At 46.7% G+C, this 20,748-nt stretch overlaps 2 protein-coding genes across 9 annotated transcripts in view; one reads left to right on the top strand and one right to left on the bottom strand.

The window, feature by feature from the left end:
- cdk10 (cyclin-dependent kinase 10) overlaps positions 1–20,748 on the top strand; it is a 79,267-nt gene that overhangs the window by 49,516 nt on the left and 9,003 nt on the right. For 6 of the 8 annotated variants that reach the window (XM_037253684.1, XM_037253685.1, XM_037253682.1 and 3 more), the window contains 4 exons: positions 5,019–5,088; positions 11,720–11,779; positions 11,892–12,015; positions 19,429–19,568. In XM_037253684.1, the coding sequence (XP_037109579.1) occupies positions 5,019–5,088; positions 11,720–11,779; positions 11,892–12,015; positions 19,429–19,568 (394 nt within the window). Of the gene's footprint in view, positions 1–5,018; positions 5,089–11,719; positions 11,780–11,891; positions 12,058–19,428; positions 19,569–20,748 lie in introns of those variants that run through there. The other 2 variants (XM_037253686.1, XM_037253687.1) reach the window with 2 other exon arrangements.
- The window catches only part of exoc3l1 (exocyst complex component 3-like 1), a 490,744-nt gene continuing 488,995 nt past the window's right edge, over positions 19,000–20,748 (bottom strand). Inside the window, exon 17 of the transcript XR_005098156.1 lies at positions 19,000–19,056. The gene's annotated coding sequence lies outside the window, so the exon portion shown is untranslated. The remainder of the gene's footprint in view (positions 19,057–20,748) is intronic.

Here is a 20,748-nt window from a genome sequence, read left to right as displayed (position 1 = left end):
TCTACTATTAAAAAGCTTTTCCAATATTTTTGAAAGTTGTGGCAATATTGAGATAGGTCTGTAGTTTGTAAAGTTGTGTTTGCTCCCAGTTTTATAAAGAGGAATGACCTTAGCAATTTTCATCTTCTTTGGGAATGTACCAGTTAAAAATGACAAGTTACAGATGTACACAAGTGGCTTTGAAATCCCCTCAATGATTTGCTTAACTAACATCATATCAATCCCATTGCAGTCGGTAGATGTTTTATTTTTACATTGTTGCACAATGTTAATGATTTCATTTTCATCAACTGCCTTCAAAAACATTGAGTGAGGATTCTTTTCTATTAATTTATCTGTGTTGCCAACATCTGGCGCTGGAATCGGTATGTTTTTTGCTATTTGAGGCCCAACATTTACAAAGAACTGATTAAAACTGTTTGCCACTTCTTCCATATTATAATTTTCAGTATCATTTATAACAAAATATTTAGGTAATTTATGTTGTTCGGTACCTTCTCTAATAATGTGGTTTAGGAGAGTCCATATCCCCTTAATATTATTTTTGTTATCCTCTAATTTATTCTTATAATATTCTTTCTTACTTAATCTTATAATATTAGTTAATTTATTCTTATATCTCTTATATTTATCTTCAGCGCCTTCTGTTCTCTGTTTTATGAAGTTCCTATAGAGTAAATTCTTCTTTTTACAGGCATTTCTTAAGCCTTTCGTCAACCATGGACTGTCCTTATATTTAGTTTTTTTATTATATTCCTTGATTGGACAATGCTTATTATATAATGAAGTGAATATAGTCATCAATTTATGGTATGCATTATTTACATCTTTTTCTTCATATATTGCATCCCAGTTCTGTTGCATTAATTCATGTTTTAGAGTAGCAATTGTCTCATCTGTCCTAATTCTTCTTTGTTGTTTATACACCCCAATTTCAGATTTGAAATTATTGTCATATACTGTAAACACTGGAAGGTGGTCAGTAATATCAGTAATTAATAACCCGCTTGTTGTCCTGTTTTCTATTATATTGGTGAATATGTTATCTATCAGAGTAGCACTCTGTGATGTTACTCTCGTGGGTCTAGTGATTGTAGGAAAGAGACTCAGGCTATGCATTAAATTTAAAAAATCATCAATATTTTGTTGCTTATTTGGGTTTAATAGATCAATGTTATAATCCCCGCAAATAAAAATATTTTTATTGCCTTTTTGTATAATCACACTTTCTATCCATTCTGTGAATGTATGAATGCTAGAACCAGGAGCTCTATAGACACAACTTATAATAATGTCTTTTTTCTTTTCAACACAAATCTGTATCGTGAGACATTCAAGAAGATTGTCCACCACCTGTGTCATAGCCTCTACAATCTTGAATTTCATATTCAAATCAACATAGATTGCAACACCACCCCCCGCTTTGCTCTGTCTGTTGTTGCATATGAATTCATAGCCTTCCATCTCAAAGTGCATTCCCTTCTCAGTCGTAATCCAGGTCTCAGAAATAGTTATTATATTAAATGATTGTTTGAATGTGTTTAAGTAATCCCGAATGCTACTAAAATTTTTATATAGACTCCGGCTATTGAAATGGATAATAGATAGCTTATCTTTTGTTAAGATGTCCGTATTGTACTGATCATTGCTGTAATAATAACATGTGTTGTTTGTGGTGGAGAAGAAATTATTGTCTGGGTCGATGTCCTGATCTATGTCCAGAGTGCTGCTTTCACTGTAATCAAACGTCAGTTGGAGTTGTTCATGTTCTTGTATCCACTGTGTTACCTGTCCATTGTTGCTTGATGTAGGTTGAGTAGTGTCCCTGAACATTATGTTTGTGTTTTGTGTTGTTACCTCCATTCAGTTCCAAGTCCACTCCAGTTGAGGATACTTATTCGAGCTTTTCCAGTTCCTCAATACTCCTCACCATCAGTATCTTGGCCTCTTCTGGTGATCCATTAAGCTTGATGTATATCTTACAATTTCTGGTCCATGTACTCTGTATTTTTTTCATTCTTCTCAAGTGACGTGCTTTCTTTGCAATATCCGCATTGGTCTTTGTCAAATGTTCATTTATGTAGATGTCTGTACCTTTGAGCAACTTACCCTGTTTTAGAAGTGCAACTTTGTGCTTCCTGTTGACAAATTTCAGAATGACTGCAGGCTTGTCGTTGCTGTTTCTTCTGGGCAGTGGATGACATGCTTCGACCTGGTTGGAGTCCATAGTTATTCCTTTAGTTTGCAGAAACTCAGCTACCTGTTGCTCGGCTGAGCTTGCATGTTGCTCACATCCATCGTTACTTGCCGTCACTGCCCTTGCATAAGATATAGGTTTGATCGCTATTCCCGTGATGACAATGTCATTTAGTCTTGTGTATTGCTCGATGTCCGCTACCCGACTTTCAAGGTAGGCAAGCCGCTTGTCCTTCTCAGCATTGAGCATACGGAGCGTCTTTACCTCTTCCACCAGTGCCAAGATGTTCTTCTGCTGCATCCTTACAGCAGAAACTTCTTCCGAAAGGAAGTCAAGTGACCTTTTTATGTCCTCGACCTCCTCCGTGGACATGGTTAGGTTTTTTTTCGGCCCCATATTGCTCACGTTGGTCGTAGCTCTCTTTGACAGCTCAATCAGCTGTTCTCCGGTAAATCAGCTGTTAGCAGTCTGCTAACAAACTTGCGGGTTCACGATCTGCTTAGATCGGTTACGTTTTCTTGATTTGGGTTATTTTCCAGTCCTTCATGTGCAGGCGTGAGAATGAGTTGTAACATAAGAACACAGCCCAAACTTGGTGTAAAAGAATATCCGATCCAAGAACTTCACAGTGCGTCGCGTCAATCCCACAGCTTCCGTCTTCCGTGTATCATTGGAATCATCAATGGTAGGTCGTCATCGTGGCTTCATTAGTTTCTTGAAAAAAGCTGTACCTGGAGTACTTACAGTGCACTGTGTAATCCACAGGCAGCATCTGGTCGCAAAAAACCTGAGTGGTAGACTACACAAATCAATGAGTACTGTTATCACAGCAATAAATAAAATCAAGGCACATGCCCTCAATTCCCGACTGTTTCGACAGCTGTGCACTGATAATGATGAAGAGTTTGAACGTTTAGTGTTGCACACAGAAGTTAGATGGCTGTCAAAGGGAAACTGCCTGAGACGTTTCTATTCACTGTTTGATACAGTTGTTGAATTCTTCCAAGACTCCAATTCTGTTCTGTGTGATGAACTAAGAAACATGAAGCATGACATTGCTTATTTTGCAGATATATTCGCAAAGTTCAATGAAGTTAATTTGCAGCTGCAGGGAAATGAGGCTAACCTAATTAAAGTCAAATCAGCTATCTCCACCTTCCTGGCCAAGTTACAGTTATTCAAACGAAACATCGCTCGCCATGCACTCTACCAGTTCCCAAGCCTCTCTGAATTGGATGAGGAAAAAGGCATACCAGACGATGAGCTTCAAGTGTATTGTACACACCTGGATGAACTGCACAGAGACATGTCTGAGAGATTTGAGGACATTTTATTGCTTGAAATACCAGACTGGGTGATCAATCCATTCCTAAATGTCGACGGTGAAGAAACTGGAGTGGCAGAGGAAGAACTGATTTCAATTCAAAATGACATTGAGCTAAGGCCAAAGTTCAAAAAGTCATATCAAGATTTATGGTTACAAAAAAAAATCTCTGACTGCTATCAAGTGCTGTGGAACAAGGTCAAGATGTACTTCATTGCCTTCCCAACATCATATTTAGTAGAACGGGGCTTCAGTGCAGAAATTCTTTCCAAGCAAAGAAACCGACTGAAAATTACTGACCGCGGGGATCTACGACTTCTTAGTGAGTTCCAGCCTGATGTTGAGAAGCTTATGTCCCTGCACCAAGCACATCCATCCCATTAATATTACGTGTGAGACAATGAAGGTTACTGGTGGAATGTTTATTTACGGTTCTATGTTGCTGAAACAGTTAAAACTGCTAAAAAATAAATTGGTTTACTAAATACTAGATTGGGTTTTATTTGTGAAATACACATTTGTGTTTAACCTTTCTCTTTTCAAATTGCAGCAAACCAAATATCAAGAAAGAGGTGTTTGTTTCCATATGTGCCTTGGGGGGGCGCTAGGAATTCACTGGGGAGCCAAAGGGGGCGCCAGCCTGCAAAAGTTTGGGAACCACTGAACTAAACCATCAACGAAACGACGTCTTTCTGCAAATCCTTGTCTATACTGACAAAAGATTTCTGAAACACTCGTCCTTGAACAAGCAGAACTTTGCCCACAGATGTGGGAACACTGCTTGAAAAATGAAATTTGACCAGGCACTTTGAGGTTCTGATGGGCAATGAGTTGTGTGGATTGAGCAGCCAACAACTGAACATTTTGATCTTTCCACTTCGGCATCCTTGAGTTGTTGGACTACAAATGTCTCTGAGTAACAAAGTTGGCGCATTTGCGAAACCGTTTGGTTACCATTACCTTATTTGGTAGTCCCGCTCCTAAGGATGGGACGTAATAGATAAAAATAAGTAATAGAAAATGGAGAAATCTGAACGGAGTAAAAAATAGCCCCTAAACAGATCACAAAAGTATCTCTGCAACACCTGGAGGGATAGAGTACACTTTTCTTCAATCTTGGAGACTCAAAGTGCACAATAAATGAATATAAAAGCAAACAAAAGTGGATTTTCAATGTCTTTTTTAAAGCCAGAAATTTACCATTTATAGTGACTTTTCTTTTGTGTATGCTTTGGTATATTTTTTAATTTCCCCTGTGGGATGAATAAAGTATGTAATTTATTATACAATTTGTATCTATGATGATGAATAAAGTTTTAACTATTTCATCTCTTATTTATTTATACGGTTTTAAACACTCACCCCCAGCTATTGAATTTAAACTGTTGCTCCATGGTTAAATCCTTGTTAATTAAATGTTTATTCTTCAAATCACAAAGTGGTTTGATTTTGTGAAATGTGCTTTTCTCAGATATATTTCTTTCTTTTTGTCCTCAGCTGATTTCGGGTTAGCTCGCAGGTATGGTGTCCCCCAGCAACCCATGACGCCCAGGGTGGTTACACTGTGGTGAGTGTCTTTTGGTTGAATAACTAATGTATGTGATGAGATAATTTTTGTGCTGCCCTTTTTGTGTCCTGCCCTCCATAATTATGCACAGTTGTGTTCTTAAGCTAATATGTTTTTTTCTCAATAATGTAGGACCAAAATACAAACTAGAACTGCGAGCAGTTATAAAAGGTCCTCGCAGCCCTGGCATGTTTGGATACTAGCATATTGAAATTAAATTTATTTTTTAAATTAAGTATATCACACTAAAAGCTAAAACATGACCTTAATAAAAAATAAAAGGCCAAAAATCTCAAAGGAAATAGAAAACGGCTGACTTCCTGTTGAATTTAGACGAGTGCTCCGGAGACTTTTCTTAGATCTCGGGCTGTTACACAGTATCTCTGTCTCCAATTTTTGGTGAATAAATGCTGTTTCATTTAAAATTTGTAAAGGGTGCACATTATAATTTTTTTTTAAATTCCAAAATCGTCTTTAATTTACTGTGATGAATTTAGTGCTGTGTGTGCCATTTAAGAAAATCTGAGATTTTTTTATTTATTTTTTTAAGTAAACAGTATGTGTCCACAACAACAGTGCTATTTGGAATCCGTAATGATGTGACCTCCGTAAAAGGCCAAAAATGGGGCTTTGGTACGGAATGGGAGATTGACCTTTTTCCAGTGTCATTTTCAAAGTGCGTTTTGAAGTGCAACTAAAATGTGTGCTTGAGGCTGGCTGTAAGCAGCTACTCTCCGGACCATTCATCCATGGTTGATTCAATTCAGTGCAAGTCATCAACGTACACTCAAGTAATTAGGCGACACTCAAGGCGACCACGATTGTGAGTGATGCGAGTCACCCCGCTCACTCTTTGTTCGATCTTCTGCCCTCTGGGAAGAGGTACAGGAGCCTGCGCTCCCGCACCACCAGACTCACCAACAGCTTCATTCTCCAGGCTGTTAGGATCCTGAACTCTCTCCCCTGTACCTTTGCGTTATATTCTGACTGTCTGCTGTATGCAGACTTGCTCCATTTTCGCTCCTCTTATTTATTGTGTTATTTGTTTATTTATTATTTATTCATCACTCTTATTTATTCATTGTTTGTGCCTTCTTGTTTTTATTTTATTGTGTTGTTTACTTGTGGCCTAGAGTGTCCGCCCTGAGACTGGAAGGTTGTGGGTTCAAACCCCGGCCGGGTCATACCTGCTTGGCACTCAGCATTAAGGGTTGGAATTGGGGGGTTAGATCACCAACTGATTCCCGAGCGCGGCACCGCTGCTGCTCACTGCTCCCCTCTCCCCCAGGGGATAGATTAAAATCACACGGGGATGGGTTAAATGCAGAGGACAAATTTCACCACACCCAGGTGTGTGTGTGACGATCATTGGGACTTTAATCTTAATCTTAATGTCTTGTCACCGTGGGATAGTGGGAACGTTATTTCAATTTCTTTGTGTGTCTTGGCATGTGTTGAAATTGACAATAAAGCAGACTTTGACTTTGACTTTTGACTTACAAAAACAATTTTCATTTTCCAGACTACAGTCAAACCTCTGTTTTCGAACGTCCCGGTTCTCGAACAAATCGGAATTCTAACGAAAAATTTGAGATTTTTTTGCTTCGGTTGTCGAACAAAATGCGGAGGTCGAACCTCGCGAGATGAGCCGAAAGGACCCGAGAAAACCCGACCGCGCGGCTCGGATGCCGACTGACTCCGTTCGTTATTGTATTTTCGTTACTTTGAGGATTGTATTAACCCTTAATCATGCCTCCAAAGAAAGCAAGTGGGAGCAGTAAAGCCATCCTAAAACACGAAGACGCTCTTAAAGCAATGCGACAGTGAGCGCCCGGCGCGCTGCGGTTGCGCGAACGGACCAAATTAAGCTCCCTGCGCACTGAGGTCCACTTGAATTTTGGAAAGTACATCAGGACTTTAAAAATATTTTCTAAATCTCAGCAACGGCTCTGTCACAATAATGCGACCAGCGCGGTGCAGTTGCACGGTCGGCGGCGCGCTACGAATGCGCGTTCGGCGGTACGCTGCAGTTGCGCCATCGGACAAAAATGCACAAATGAAAACATGCTCAAAAAAGGCGTTTATTTTAGTCTTGGAACGGATTACATTTTTTTCCATTATTTGTAATGGGAAAATTCGACCGATTCACTTCTCGAACCGCCTTCTGGAACGGATTGTGGTCGAAAACCGAGGTTTGACTCTATAAGCCATTACTTTTTGCACAAGCTTTGAACCCTGCGGCTTATGTTTGGATTTTTCATGATTTTTATGATATTCATCCATCCATCCATCTTCTTCCGCTTCCGGTCGGGTCGCGGGGGCAGCAGCTTCAGGAGGGACTCCCAGACTTCCCTCTCCCCAGCCACTTCATATAGCTCATCCCGGGGGATCCCAAGGCGTTCCCAGGCCAGCTGAGAGACATAGTCTCTCCAGCGCGTCCTGGGTTGTCCCCGGGGTCTCCTACCGGTGGGACATGCCCGGAACACCTCCCCAGGGAGGTGTCCAGGAGGCATCCTGATGAGATGCCCGAGCCACCTCATCTGGCTCCTCTCAACGTGGAGGAGTAGCGACTCTACTCCGAGTCTCTCCCGGATGACCGAACTTCTCACCCTATCTCTAAGGGAGAGCCCGGACATCCTGCGGAGAAAACTCATTTCGGCCGCTTGTATCCGGGATCTCGTTCTTTCGGTCACGACCCATAGCTCGTGACCATAGGTGAGGGTAGGAGCGTAAATCGACCGGTAAATTGAGAGCTTTGCCTTTTGGCTCAGCTCTCTCTTTACCACGACGGACCGGTACAGAGTCCGCATTACTGCCGACGCTGCACCGATCCGCCTGTCGATCTCGTGCTCCATCCTCCCCTCACTCGTGAACAAGACCCCAAGATACTTAAACTCCTCCACTTGGGGCAGGATCTCATCCCCGATCCAGAGAGGGCATTCCACCCTTTTCCGATCGAGGACCATGGACTCGGATTTGGAGGTGCTGACCCTTATCCCGACCGCTTCACACTCGGCTGCGAACTGCTCCAGTGAGAGCTGGAGATCACGGCCTGAAGAAGCCAACAGCACCACGTCGTCTGCAAAAAGCAGAGACGCGATGCTGAGGTCCCCAAACCGGACACCCTCAACGCCTCGGCTGCGCCTAGAAATTCTGTCCATAGAAATTATGAACAGAATCGGTGACAAAGGGCAGCCTTGGCGGAGTCCAACCCTCACTGGGAACGAATCCGACTTACTGCCGGAAATGCGGACCAAACTCTGGCATCGGTGATACAGGGACCGAACCGCCCTTATCAGTTGGCTCGGTACCCCGTACTCCCGAAGCACCCCCCACAGAACCTCCCGAGGGACGCGGTCGAACGCCTTCTCCAAGTCCACAAAACACATGTGGACTGGTTGGGCGAACTCCCATGCACCCTCGAGGATCCTGCTGAGGGTGAAGAGCTGGTCCACTGTTCCACGGCCAGGACGAAACCCACACTGTTCCTCCTGAATCCGAGGTTCAACCTCCCGACGGACCCTCCTCTCCAGCACCCCTGAATAGACCTTACCAGGGAGGCTGAGGAGTGTAATTCCCCTGTAATTGGAACATACCCTCCGGTCCCCCTTCTTAAAGAGGGGAACCACCACCCCAGTCTGCCAATCCAGAGGCACTGTCCCCGATGTCCACGCGATGTTGTAGAGACGTGTCAGCCATGACAGCCCCACAACATACAGAGCCCTTAAGAAATCCGGGCGGATCTCATCCACCCCCGGGGCCTTGCCGCCGAGGAGTTTTTTAACTACCTCAGTGACTTCGACCCCAGAGATTGGAGAGTCCGCCTCAGAGTCCCCAGGCCCTGCTTCCACAATGGAAGGCGTGTAGGTGGAATTGAGGAGGTCTTCGAAGTATTCTCCCCACCGAGACACGACGTCCCGAGTCGAGGTCAGCAGCACGCCATCTCCACTGTAAACAGTGTTGACGTTGCACTGCTTCCCCCTCCTGAGACGCCGGATGGTGGACCAGAATTTCCTCGAAGCCGTCCGGAAGTCATTCTCCATGGCCTCGCCAAACTCCTCCCACGCCCGGGTTTTTGCCTCAGCAACCGCCGAAGCTGCGTTCCGCTTGGCCATCCGGTACCTGTCAGCTGCCTCCGGAGTCCCGCAGGCCAAAACGGCCAGATAGGACTCCTTCTTCAGCTTGACGGCATCCCTTACCGCCGGTGTCCACCAGCGGGTTTGGGGATTGCCGCCACGACAGGCACCAATGACCTTACGGCCACAGCTCCGGTCGGCCGCCTCGACAATGGAGGCGCGGAACAAGGTCCACTCGGACTCAATGTCCCCCGCCTCCCCCGGGACGTGGGAAAAGCTCTGCCGGAGGTGGGAGTTGAAGCTCTTCCTGACAGGGGATTCCGCCAGACGTTCCCAGCAGACCCTCACAGAGCGTTTGGATCTGCCAGGTCGGACCGGCATCTTCCCCCACCATCGGAGCCAACCCACCACCAGGTGGTGATCAGTTGACAGCTCCGCCCCTCTCTTCGCCCGAGTGTCCAAAACATGCGGCCGCAAATCCGATGACACGACTACAAAGTCGATCATCGAACTGCGGCCTAGGGTGTCCTGGTGCCAAGTGCACACATGGACACCCTTATGTTTGAACATGGTGTTCATTATAGAAAATCCGTGTCGAGCACAGAAGTCCAATAATAGAACACCGCTCGGGTTCAGATCGGGGGGGCCGTTCCTCCCAATCACGCCCTTCCAGGTCTCACTGTCATTGCCCACGTGAGCATTGAAGTCACCCAGTAGAACGATGGAGTCCCCAGAAGGAGCGCTCTCCAGCACTTCCTCCAGGGACTCCAAGAAGGGTGGGTACTCTGAGCTGCCGTTTGGTGCATAGACAGCCCGGAGATCACAAACTTCGCCAGTGGCGAGCAGTGCTGGCATCCCACAACAGAGCCCCGGCACCATTCGTCACGGATGTAGACGCACAGTCCACCTCCTCGCGATGGTCCCCCTCGTACAATGGCCCGGTCCGCCCGATAGCACGCCATCCGCTCCAGATGCACAGCAGTCACGCACTGTCCGGTCCGTAGAACTCAGCAGGCATGGCGATGTCCAGCGATCGAACGTCCGCCAGAAGAATGGAAGGCACGGCCGGGCGAGCTGGGTTGGCCGCCAGCCTGGCCCGGACGCCCAACCGGGGGAGGAATAGCAGGCGAGTCCGGCGACGCTCCAGGACGGAGCAGACCGAGCGCCTTTAATGTCCCCGCTTCAAAGTCCAGATCGCCACAAAACTCGCTTTCGCCGATGTCGAGCAGAACCAGCCCCCCCCCCGCACTTGTAGCACAACCCGGTACGACGAGACGAACACACAAAACTGTCGGACAAACACACAGTAAATGACAAAACAAAACATTCGGGACAGAGAGAGGCCGCTGCGTGTGCACGCGCCGCCATCTTACGTCCGTCATCATACATTGTACAAATAATGAATGCTCAATATATTTGATAATAAAGTTATGTTTTGCATTTTTGTAGTGGGTGCACCTTTTGAACTTGGTCATTTTATAAGTAGTTCGTATGCCGAGAAAGTGTGGACCCCCTGCTCTAAATTGTCCAGCCTGTTCTCCAAGACTTCAATTTTCTTTCTTGCTCCATGTTCTTTTCAAGATCCCTGATTTCGGCCATTAATGCGGTTATGAATGTTTGTTGCTTGTTGAGTTAATTCAGTTCTTCCGTCATGTTCATCACCTCCTCCATGTACTTTTGCAGTGCTTTTAATGTCATGTTTGCAGTAGTTTGATATCTAAGTGTAGCGTAATTATTCTGAGATACTCCAGCGTCCAGCATGGAGCCTGGTCTAGGGTTGCTGCCCCAGCCTCCCCCAAGCCTATGCCATCCAGCCCATTTGACACGCAATGATTCTTACTTGTCAACTGCTGTCATTGCCGTCTTGCCCATGTAGCCCCAGCCGCCTTTGTGGCGCCAGTGCTGATGCTCTGCTTCTGACCTCATCACCCTTGTCTGGCCCAGCCAGTCAGCCTAGCCGCCACCAGTGGTGCTCTCCTGCCAGATCTCTCAAAACAGCCTCCCCACCTGGGTGTACCCCACTTTTGCCGCGGTGGTCGGCAATGGTTGGCAGTGGTTCACAATCGTAGACCCCGGTTCCCTTCAAAACTACTAAGCCTTGCCCCTGCCGGCTGCTATCTTCTCCCCCTCGTCAATGATATGCCTCACTTCTCAATCGGCGTCTTTTCGACCCCAGCTCCTCTAACCACAATAAAAACAACTTTGCAGATTCACAGCCAATCAAACCGTCAATCTTCCTCCCAAGTAGTGTGCTCCCTGCCTGCGCAGAGTGCATTTGATAATGTCTCGGTCGGATATATCTTGGCTGTTGAAAATGCGGTCGCATTGCACAAAATCCGATACATATCCAATCTAAGACCACACATGAAAGTGAACCAGGTCAGATTAGAAAGAATCGTAGTTTAGCGGTTCATACTGTCATAAAATATCTGATGCGGATCACATAAGGCAAAAAAATCTGATACGCGGCGCATTTGCCTGCAGTGTGAACCTAGCCTAATTCTCCCTCATTAGCTCTCAGTGACCTCACTAAATACTTACTACTTGTTCCCCAGGTATAGAGCTCCAGAACTCCTCCTCGGAAGCAAAACCCAGACTACAGCTCTTGATATGTGGTGAGACTCAATCCACAATAATACTATACTCAGCAGGCACACTCTTGCTTGAAACATCTAAATAATAGTGCAATTTACCACATTAATGTATTTTTACCTTGTTGCATAACAGGGCTGTAGGTTGTATCCTGGCTGAGCTGCTGGCACACAAACCTCTTCTGCCTGGAACATCAGAAATCCAGCAGCTCGATCTCATAGTTCAGTTATTGGGGACGCCAAACGAAAACATCTGGCCGGTGAGACCTTGGATAATCTGTAATGATAGGAAAGGGTTATAGGTCAGTGGATCAATGCTTAAGCGTACCTGGCTGGCTGTAAGGTTGCTTCCGGTGGAGTCTCCACTGTGGGGACGCCACCACTGTGAGGAAAAGGAAATGCACGCGGTTCATTTAAAAATATATAATACAATAATAAATATATAATATACTAATAACTAGGTTCATTTCAAAATAAAAATATGCTAAGGTTATAAGCAACCTACAAGTTCACGAGGTCGGTGTGTCTGACCACAAACTTATTCAAATGGAACTGCCGTTCCCTCGCCCCCACTCCAAACCCAAGCGGCAAATCTCATTCAGAAATTTCAAAAACATCAACCGAGACACTATAGCACAGGACCTCCAGCTTCTCTCCTCCTCCTCTGCAACCTTTCCATCAGTCAGCAAGGCAGTGGACTATTACAATAACTCCTTGGCCAAACTTCTAGGTATCCACGCCCCCATAAAAAACAAAACAGTCACTTTTTCACGCTCAGCCCTCTGGTACACCAGTGAGCTGCGTCTGATGAAGTCAACTGGACGCATCCTCGAGCGTCGTCTCAAAGCCTCAGGACTGACCGTGCACAAACAGGCCTACAAAGAACATCAGAAGGCCTACTCAAAAGCCCTTGGGACTGCACGTGCCCAGTTCTACTCCAATATCATAAACAATACCCCTGGAAATTCAAAACAGCTCTTTTCAACCATCAACCACTTTCTCAAACCCCAAGCCACCACTCCAACAGAATCCTCAGAGGTAGTGTGCAATAACTATGACCTTCTTCACCGCTAAGGTTGACAACATCTGCTCCCAGCTCCTCTCCTCTTATGGACCCTCCACTTCACCTCCACCCCCCTTCCTTCCACCCGGGACAGTCCAGCCTCTCCGCTGCTTCTCCCCCATCTTGCAGTCGGAGGTAGAGGACATCCTCAAAAATATGAAACCCTCCACATGTGCCCTGTACCCTTTCCCCACAGCCCTCATTACACAACAAACCTCAGCCATTAGTCCCCTAATAACCAATGTCATCAACCTCTCACTCCAGTCTGGCGCTGTACCACCTGCATTGAAGACAGCCATCATTACCGCCCTGCTCAAAAAACCCTCACTTGACCCGGACAACCTTGCCAACTACAGACCGATATCAAACCTCCCGTTCCTCTCCAAGGTTCTGGAAAAAGTGGTAGCTGCCCAACTTCACACTCATCTCACCCGCAATAACATTGCTGAGAAATTTCAATCCGGTTTTCACTCTGGAAACAGCCCTTGTTAGGGTCATCAACGACCTTCTCATGGCTGTCGATGCAGGCTCCCTGTCACTTCTCATTCTGTTGGATCTGTCCGCTGCATTTGACACTGTCCACCACAATATCCTCCTTAATCAACTTCACTCCACTAGATTCTCTGGCACTGCTCTAACCTGGCTTCAGTCCTACCTCTCGAACCGAACCGAGTACGTTTCCCTGGGAGGGAAAAAATCCGACACACACACTGTGACCTCCGGTGTCCCCCAGGGATCTGTACTTGGTCCTACCCTCTTCACTCTCTATATGCTACCCCTCTGCAATATAATCAGGAAGTTCGGCATCTCATATCATTGTTATGCGGACGACTCCCAGCTATACCTCAAACTCAACCCCCCGCCCTCCACAACCCAGCCTCCTCCATCTCCCTCATCCATCCTCTCCCTGTGTCTGGAGGAGATAAAGGCGTGGATGAATCTCAGCTTCCTGCAAGTCAACAGTGACAAAACCCAAGCCATGTTAATTGGCACTCCCCATCAGATACATATCTGCTCAATAACAAGCATCTCATTCGCCGGTCACACTATCCCCCTCTCAGCCATTGTTACCAACCTAGGTGTGAAACTGGACCCTCAACTCAACCTAGAGTCACACATAAAACACATCTCCAAAACCTCCTTCCACCTCAGGAATATTTCTAAACTGCGCCCCACTCTTACCCTGACGGATGCTGAGAAACTTGTCCACGCCTTTGTCTCCTCCAGGGTAGACTATTGTAGCGCACGCCTCATCGGGATCCCTAGCAAGAGCCTCCAGAGGCTACAGTACATCCAAAACAGCGCTGCTAGGATTCTGATGAGGGTGCGGAAAAGCGACCACATCACACCCATCCTTCGTTCTTTGCACTGGCTCCCCATCAAATTCCGAACTGATTATAAGATCGCCCTCCTCACTTACCAGTGTATCCTCGGACATGCTCCCGCATACCTCAAAGAACTCCTTGCCCCAAAACCTACCACCCGAAGCCTCCGCTCATCCAACTCACACCTTCTCCACGTCCCGAAAACCAAGTTCCTTCTGCCATATAGCCCCCACACTGTGGAACTCCCTCCCCGACCACTTAAGAGCACCCCAATCCACTGACTCTTTCAAAACCGGACTTAAAACTCACCTTTTTACTCTAGCATTTCCGTAATCCTGTTCTCACATCCTGGTTGTCGTCCAGTTGTTTTATACTTGTCTTTGCTTTGTTTTCTTGTTTTTACTTGCCATGTAGCACTTTGAGATTCCTCCGAATGTAAAGTGCGTTATAAATATAATTTATCATTATTATTATTAAGGTGAAGTCTCCACTGCGGTGATGCCTCCACTGTCAGGACAGAAAATGTGCGCAGTTCATTTAAAAATAAAATCGATTCCACTGCAGGCTGTGAAGTCGCTTGTGCAGACTTTCCGGACGCCTCCACTGTCAGGACATCTCATCTTTGCAGCCATCTTACGATCATTAAAACTTAGCCCTATCGGAATGCTCTTTTCCCTAACATTTCTCATTTTTCTTGTATATATTTAGTTTGTAACTGCCATGAATTTTTTTTCATTCAAAAGTAAAATTGGGTCAGCAAATTGCAATGGAATAGTTTTTTTGTATTACTATAGTTTCAATACGCTTTTCTTTGCTGCCACTTCACTAACATTTAATTTGTACTATATTGCAGCACTCTTTTACCACATTTCTATTTAGTATTTTTATTCTTAACCACCATAATTGTATTATTTATTTAGTTTTGTGTCTGTGCTTCTTTATTAATATCTCTCACACAGTATGGCAAGTATTACCGTTTTTCTCCATGTATAATGCGCCCCCATGTATAATACGCACCCTAAAAATGGCATGTCGATGCTGGAAAAAAGCCTGTACCCATGTATAATACGCACCCAAATTTTGACTTTTTTTTTTTTTTTTAAAGTCCCAATGATCGTCACACACGCATCTGGGTGTGGTGAAATTTGTCCTCTGCATTTGACCCATCCCCGTGTGATTTTGATCCATCCCCTGGGGGAGAGGGGAGCAGTGAGCAGCAGTGAGCAGCAGCGGCGCCGCGCTCGGGAATCATTTGGTGATCTAACCCCCCAATTCCAACCCTTAATGCTGAGTGCCAAGCAGGGAGGCAATGGGTCCCATTTTTATAGTCTTTGGTATGACCCGGCCGGGTTACTTAAGTCCGTAAACGTAAAATTATTTCAGAAAAAAGATCATCTTTGGGAACAACCGGATGTTATTCTGCCGGTCAGTATCACTGCGCATGCAGTAGCAAACTCGATAGCGAAGAAATATGTGAGACTCTCAACGGGATCACCAATATTTGAGTGATGTTCCAGTTATTTATCACAATTAGTTTACCAAGTCTGTGTTTTGAGTTCCTCCAATAAACCCTGGTCCAAGCTGCACTTGGTCGCCCTGCTCCTTTCCACACTCCATCCGTGACAAGATTTTCTTCAAAAATTGTTGTACCATGATTTTCTTCAAAAAAAAAAAAAAAAAAAAAAATTGTACCCATGTATAATGCGCACCCCAGATTTTAGGACAATAAATTAGTTACATTTTGCGCATTATACATGGAAAAAAAACGGTATTTTAGCAACTATTGTCACCCACAATATGATGAGGTCCACAGTATCGTGGAACTTAATTATGAACACTTCAAGCATCCGTTCATCCATCCATTCATCCATCTCCTCATCCATCCGTCCGTCCATCCATCCATCCATCCATCCATCCTCTACCGCTTATCCGGGATCGTGGCGCGGGGGCAGCAGCTTTAGGAGGGACACCCGGACTTGCCTCTCCCCTGCCACTTTGTTCAGCCCGGGGAATCCCAAGAAGTTCCCAGGCCAGTCAAGAGACATAGTCTCTTCAGTGTGTCCTGGGTCACCCTCGGGGTCTCCTGCTGGTGGGACATGCCTGGAACACCTCCCCGGGGAGGTGTCCAGGAAGCATCCTAATGAGATGCCCGAGCCACCTCACTGGCTCCTCTCAACGTGGAGGAGCAGCGGCTCGACTTCAAGTCCCTCACGGATGACCGAGCTTCTCACCTTATCTCTAAGGGGGAGCCCGGACACCCTGCGAAGGAAACTCATTTCGGCTGCTTGTATCCGGGATCTCGTTCTTTCGGTCACGACTCATAGCTCGTGACCATAGGTGAGGGTAGGAGCGTAGATCGACCGGTAAATTGAGAGTTTCGCCTTTTGGCTCAACTCCTCACTATGACAGACTGGTACAGAGTCCGCATCACAGCAAACGCTGCACCGATCTCACACTCCATCCTGCCCTCGCTCGTCAACAAGACCCCAAGATACTTGAACTCCTCCACTTGGGGCAGGATCTCATCCCCGACCCGGAGAGGGCATTCCACCCTTTTCTGACTGAGGACCATGGTCTCAGATTTGGAGGTGCTGACCTTCATCCCGACCGCTTCACACTCTTTGCGAACCGCAAAAAGCAGAGATGCAATGCTGAGGTCACAAAACCGGACACCCTCAACGCCTCAGCTGCGCCTACAAATTCTGTCCATAACAGTTATGAACAGAATTGGTGACAAAGGGCAATCTTGGCCTTGTCCAACCCTCATCGGAAACAAATCCGACTTACTGCCAGAAATGTGGACCAAACTCTGGCATCGATGATACCGGGACTGAACCGCCCTTATCAGTGGGCTCGGCACCCCGTACTCCCCAAGCACCCCACACAGAACTCCTCGAGCGACACAGTCAAATGCCTTCTCCAGGTCCACAAAACACATGTGGACTGGTTGAGCCCTAACCCTCCCATTCACCCTCAAGGATCCTGCCGAGGGTAGAGAGCTGGTCCACTGTTCCACGGCCAGGACAAAAACCACACTGCTCCTCTTGAATCCGAGATTCGACCTCCCGACGGACCCTCTACTCCAGCACCCCTGAATAGACCTGACCAGGGAGGCTGAGGAGTGTGATTCCTCTGTAGTTGAACACACCCTCCGGTCCCCCTTCTTAAAAAGGGGGATCACCACCCCAGTCTGCCAAACCAGAGGCACTGACCCCTGATGTTCACGCAATGTTGTAGAAGTGTGTCAACCAAGGATAGCCTCACAAGTCCAGAGCCTTTAAGAACTCTGGGTGGATCTCATCCACCCCCCGGGCCTTGCCTTCGAGGAGCTTTTTAACTACCTCTGTGACTTCGACCCCAGAGATTGGAGAGTCCAACTCAGAGTCTCCAGGCCCTGCTTCCACAATGGAAGGCGTGTCAATGAAATTGAGGAGGTCTTCAAAGTATTCTCCGCACCGATTCACTACGTCCCGAGTCGAGGTCAGCAGCATGCCGTCTCCACTGTAAACAGTGTTAACGGTGCACTGCTTCCTCCTCTCGAGACGCCGGATGGTGGACCAGAATTTCCTCAAAGCCATCCGGAAGTCATTCTCCATAGCCTCGCCAAACCTCTCCCATACCCGGGTTTTTGCCTCAGCAACCGCAGAGGCCGCATTCTGCTTGGCCATCTGGTACCTGCCGGTTGCATCCAGAGTGCCACAGGCCAAAACGGCCCGATAGGACTCCTTCTTTAGCTTGACGGCATCCCTTACGGCCGGTGTCCACCAGCGGGTTTGGGGGTTGCTGCCACGACAGGCACCGACCACCTTATGGCCACAGCTCCGGTCGGCCGCCTCAACAACGGAGGCACGGAACATGGTCCACTCAGACCCGCCTGAGGTCTCCCGCCTCCTCCGGGATGTGGGGAAAGCTCTGCCGGAGGTGGGAGTTGAAGCTCTTTCTGACACGGGATTCTGCCAGACGTTCCTAGCAGACCCTCACAGTACGTTTGGGTCCGGCATCTTCCCTCCACCATCGGAGACTACAAAGTCGATCATCGAACTGCGGCCTAGGGTGTCCTGGTGCCAGGTGCACACATGGACACCCTTATTTTGAATATTATAAACGATCCACGTCGAGCACACAAGTCCAATAATAGAACACCGCTCGGGTTCTGATCAGAGGGGGGGGGGGGCGTTCCTCCCAATCACACCTGTCCAGGTCTCACTGTCATTGCCCACGTGAGCATTGAAGTCACCCAGCAGAATGATGGAGTCCCCAGAAGGAGCACTCTCCAGCACTTCTTCCAAGGACTTCAAAAAGGGTGAGTACTCTGAGCAGCAGTTTGGTGCAAAGACACAAAAGTCAGGACTCGTCTCCCCACCCGGAGGCAGAGGGAGGCTACCCTCTTGTTCACCTGGGTGAACAATGTGCAGACGCCCAGCCAGGAGGCAATAGGTATGCCCACACCTGCTCGGCGCCTCTCACCGTGAGCAACTCTAGAGCGGAAGAGAGTCCAGCCCCTCTCAAGAGGACTTGTACCAGAGCCCAAAATCTGTGTGGAGGCAGGTCCGACTATGTCTAGTCGGAACCTTTTTGCCTCGCACATCAGAGGTGACATTTCATGTCCCAAGAGCCAGCTTCTGTAGCCAGGGATCGGACCGCCAAGGTCCCCGCCTTAAGCCGCCGCTTACTCCGCACCTGACACCATTGGCCCCTCCCACATGTGGTGAGCACATGGGAAGGGGGACCCATGTTTCCTTTTCGGGCTGTGTCCGGCCGGGCCCCATGGGCGAAGGCCCGGCCACCAGACATTTGCTTTGAGCCCCAGCTCCAGGCCTGGCTCCAGAGGGCGGCCGCGGTGACCCGCATCCGGGCAAGTGAGAACGGAATCCATTTTCATTAATCAAGGGCTATATGAGCGGTGCTTTGCCCTTCACCTATGATCCTTTTGCCATGGGTGACCCTGCCCACAACTCATTTTCAGTTGAATTCGTTCAACAGGCTCAATGAAATACATCAAAGTATAAAAAAATGAGATTTAATAGAAACCTCACAGCTGTCGCTCCTCAGGAGCTCAGTGGGATCTGGGCTTTACTCAAGAATTTGAACAAAAGCCTCCCTGTCAAATAAAGGGCCACTGGCTGCAATTTCAGGAAATTTCAGTAAATGGTTTCGTTGTTTTTGTGTTATGATAAATCTGCATGCAAATGTTTTTGTTGCAAATTTCTTGCATTTTTTTTATTGCAATGAACTCTTCCAGTAATTAGATTTGTGTTAAATTCAAGCATTTGTGTGTTACACAGGGATTTTCTAATCTGCCTCTTATTGGGCAGTACAGTCTGAGGAAGCAGCCCTATAATAATCTAAAGAATAAATTCACTTGGTTGTCTGAAGCTGGACACAGGCTGCTCAATCTGCTCTTCATGTACAATCCACAGCGCAGGTATGCACGCACGCACGCACGCACGCACGCACGCACGCACGCACACACACACACTACACAGATAGTTTTAGGACAGAGTTGAACCCAGAGTATTTGAACTATATACATGGATTAAAGTTCTCCGTCGCTGCGATGGATTTCTGTCAATGAGAAAAATGAGGAGGAGGGAATAATTTAAAAAAGGCTACATGCGTTTTTGTTGTGGTCTCATTGAGGCTATCCAATTAAATCATTAGGTATTAAACAGATGCTACTCTCAACCAATAAAGATACTTCTCTTTAGCTCAACAGTTTGACTGACAAAATGCTACTGTATTATTGATTCATGTGTTCCCATAACTCTGTCAGCAGTGAAAGATTGACATTTTAGACCAGACATGGGTAAACTACGGCCCGCGGGCCACATCCGGCCCACGGGGCAGTTTAATCCGGCCTGCCAAACCTGGATAAATTGTATTATTAAACATTTTTTGGGGTCATTTTCCCTGCAATGACTGCATTTCCCCAGTAGATGGAGAAACGCCCGCCTTCGCATTTACTCCCGTAGGCCGTGTCAGAAAGCTTGGTGCACACTCACAAGTGCGTGTACGTACTCGGTAGTACGAACACGGCGCACTCCGCGCTCTATTTCTATCAGTGCCGAATTTCGAGTGTTGGCTGTAACGTTAGCATTCTCGTAATTTGCGTGCTGAGCTTTCAGATATAGTTTTACGCCAAAGCGACCCACAAACCTTCCCCTGGAATCCTTCCATCAAAATGAGTGGCCCAAGGAAAAGAAAGGTGGACACTGAGCGCCGAGTGTTTAAAAAAAAGAGTTGACAACAATATATTTTTTCACTGAAGTCCGATCAATGCCGGTTTGTCTGATATGCCAAGAAACGGTTGCAGTATTCAAGGAGTACAATATTACCCGTCACTTTGCTAAGTAGCATGCTAACTACACTAGCAGTCAACACATGAACGGGCGGCTACAGCGGAGAGATTGACAGCTAATTTCAAGACTCAGCAAAACTTTTTTCACCGACAAACTGCGGATCAAAAGTCAAGTACAGGGGCAAGTTTGTGATGCACCACCTATTTTCGACTAATCTTAACTTTTAAAGTTTTTAAGGCCGACTTTAAGTGTTTCCCGTTTCCTCACCTCTGTCACCAGGTGTTTGTGAGTTAAAGCTCTCTGATT

This window comes from Syngnathus acus, chromosome 6, assembly GCF_901709675.1.
Source record: "Syngnathus acus chromosome 6, fSynAcu1.2, whole genome shotgun sequence".
Lineage (NCBI taxonomy): Eukaryota > Metazoa > Chordata > Actinopteri > Syngnathiformes > Syngnathidae > Syngnathus > Syngnathus acus.
The sequence above is the reverse complement of the archived record's forward strand: the minus strand, read 5'-3'. Positions and strand labels throughout refer to the sequence as shown.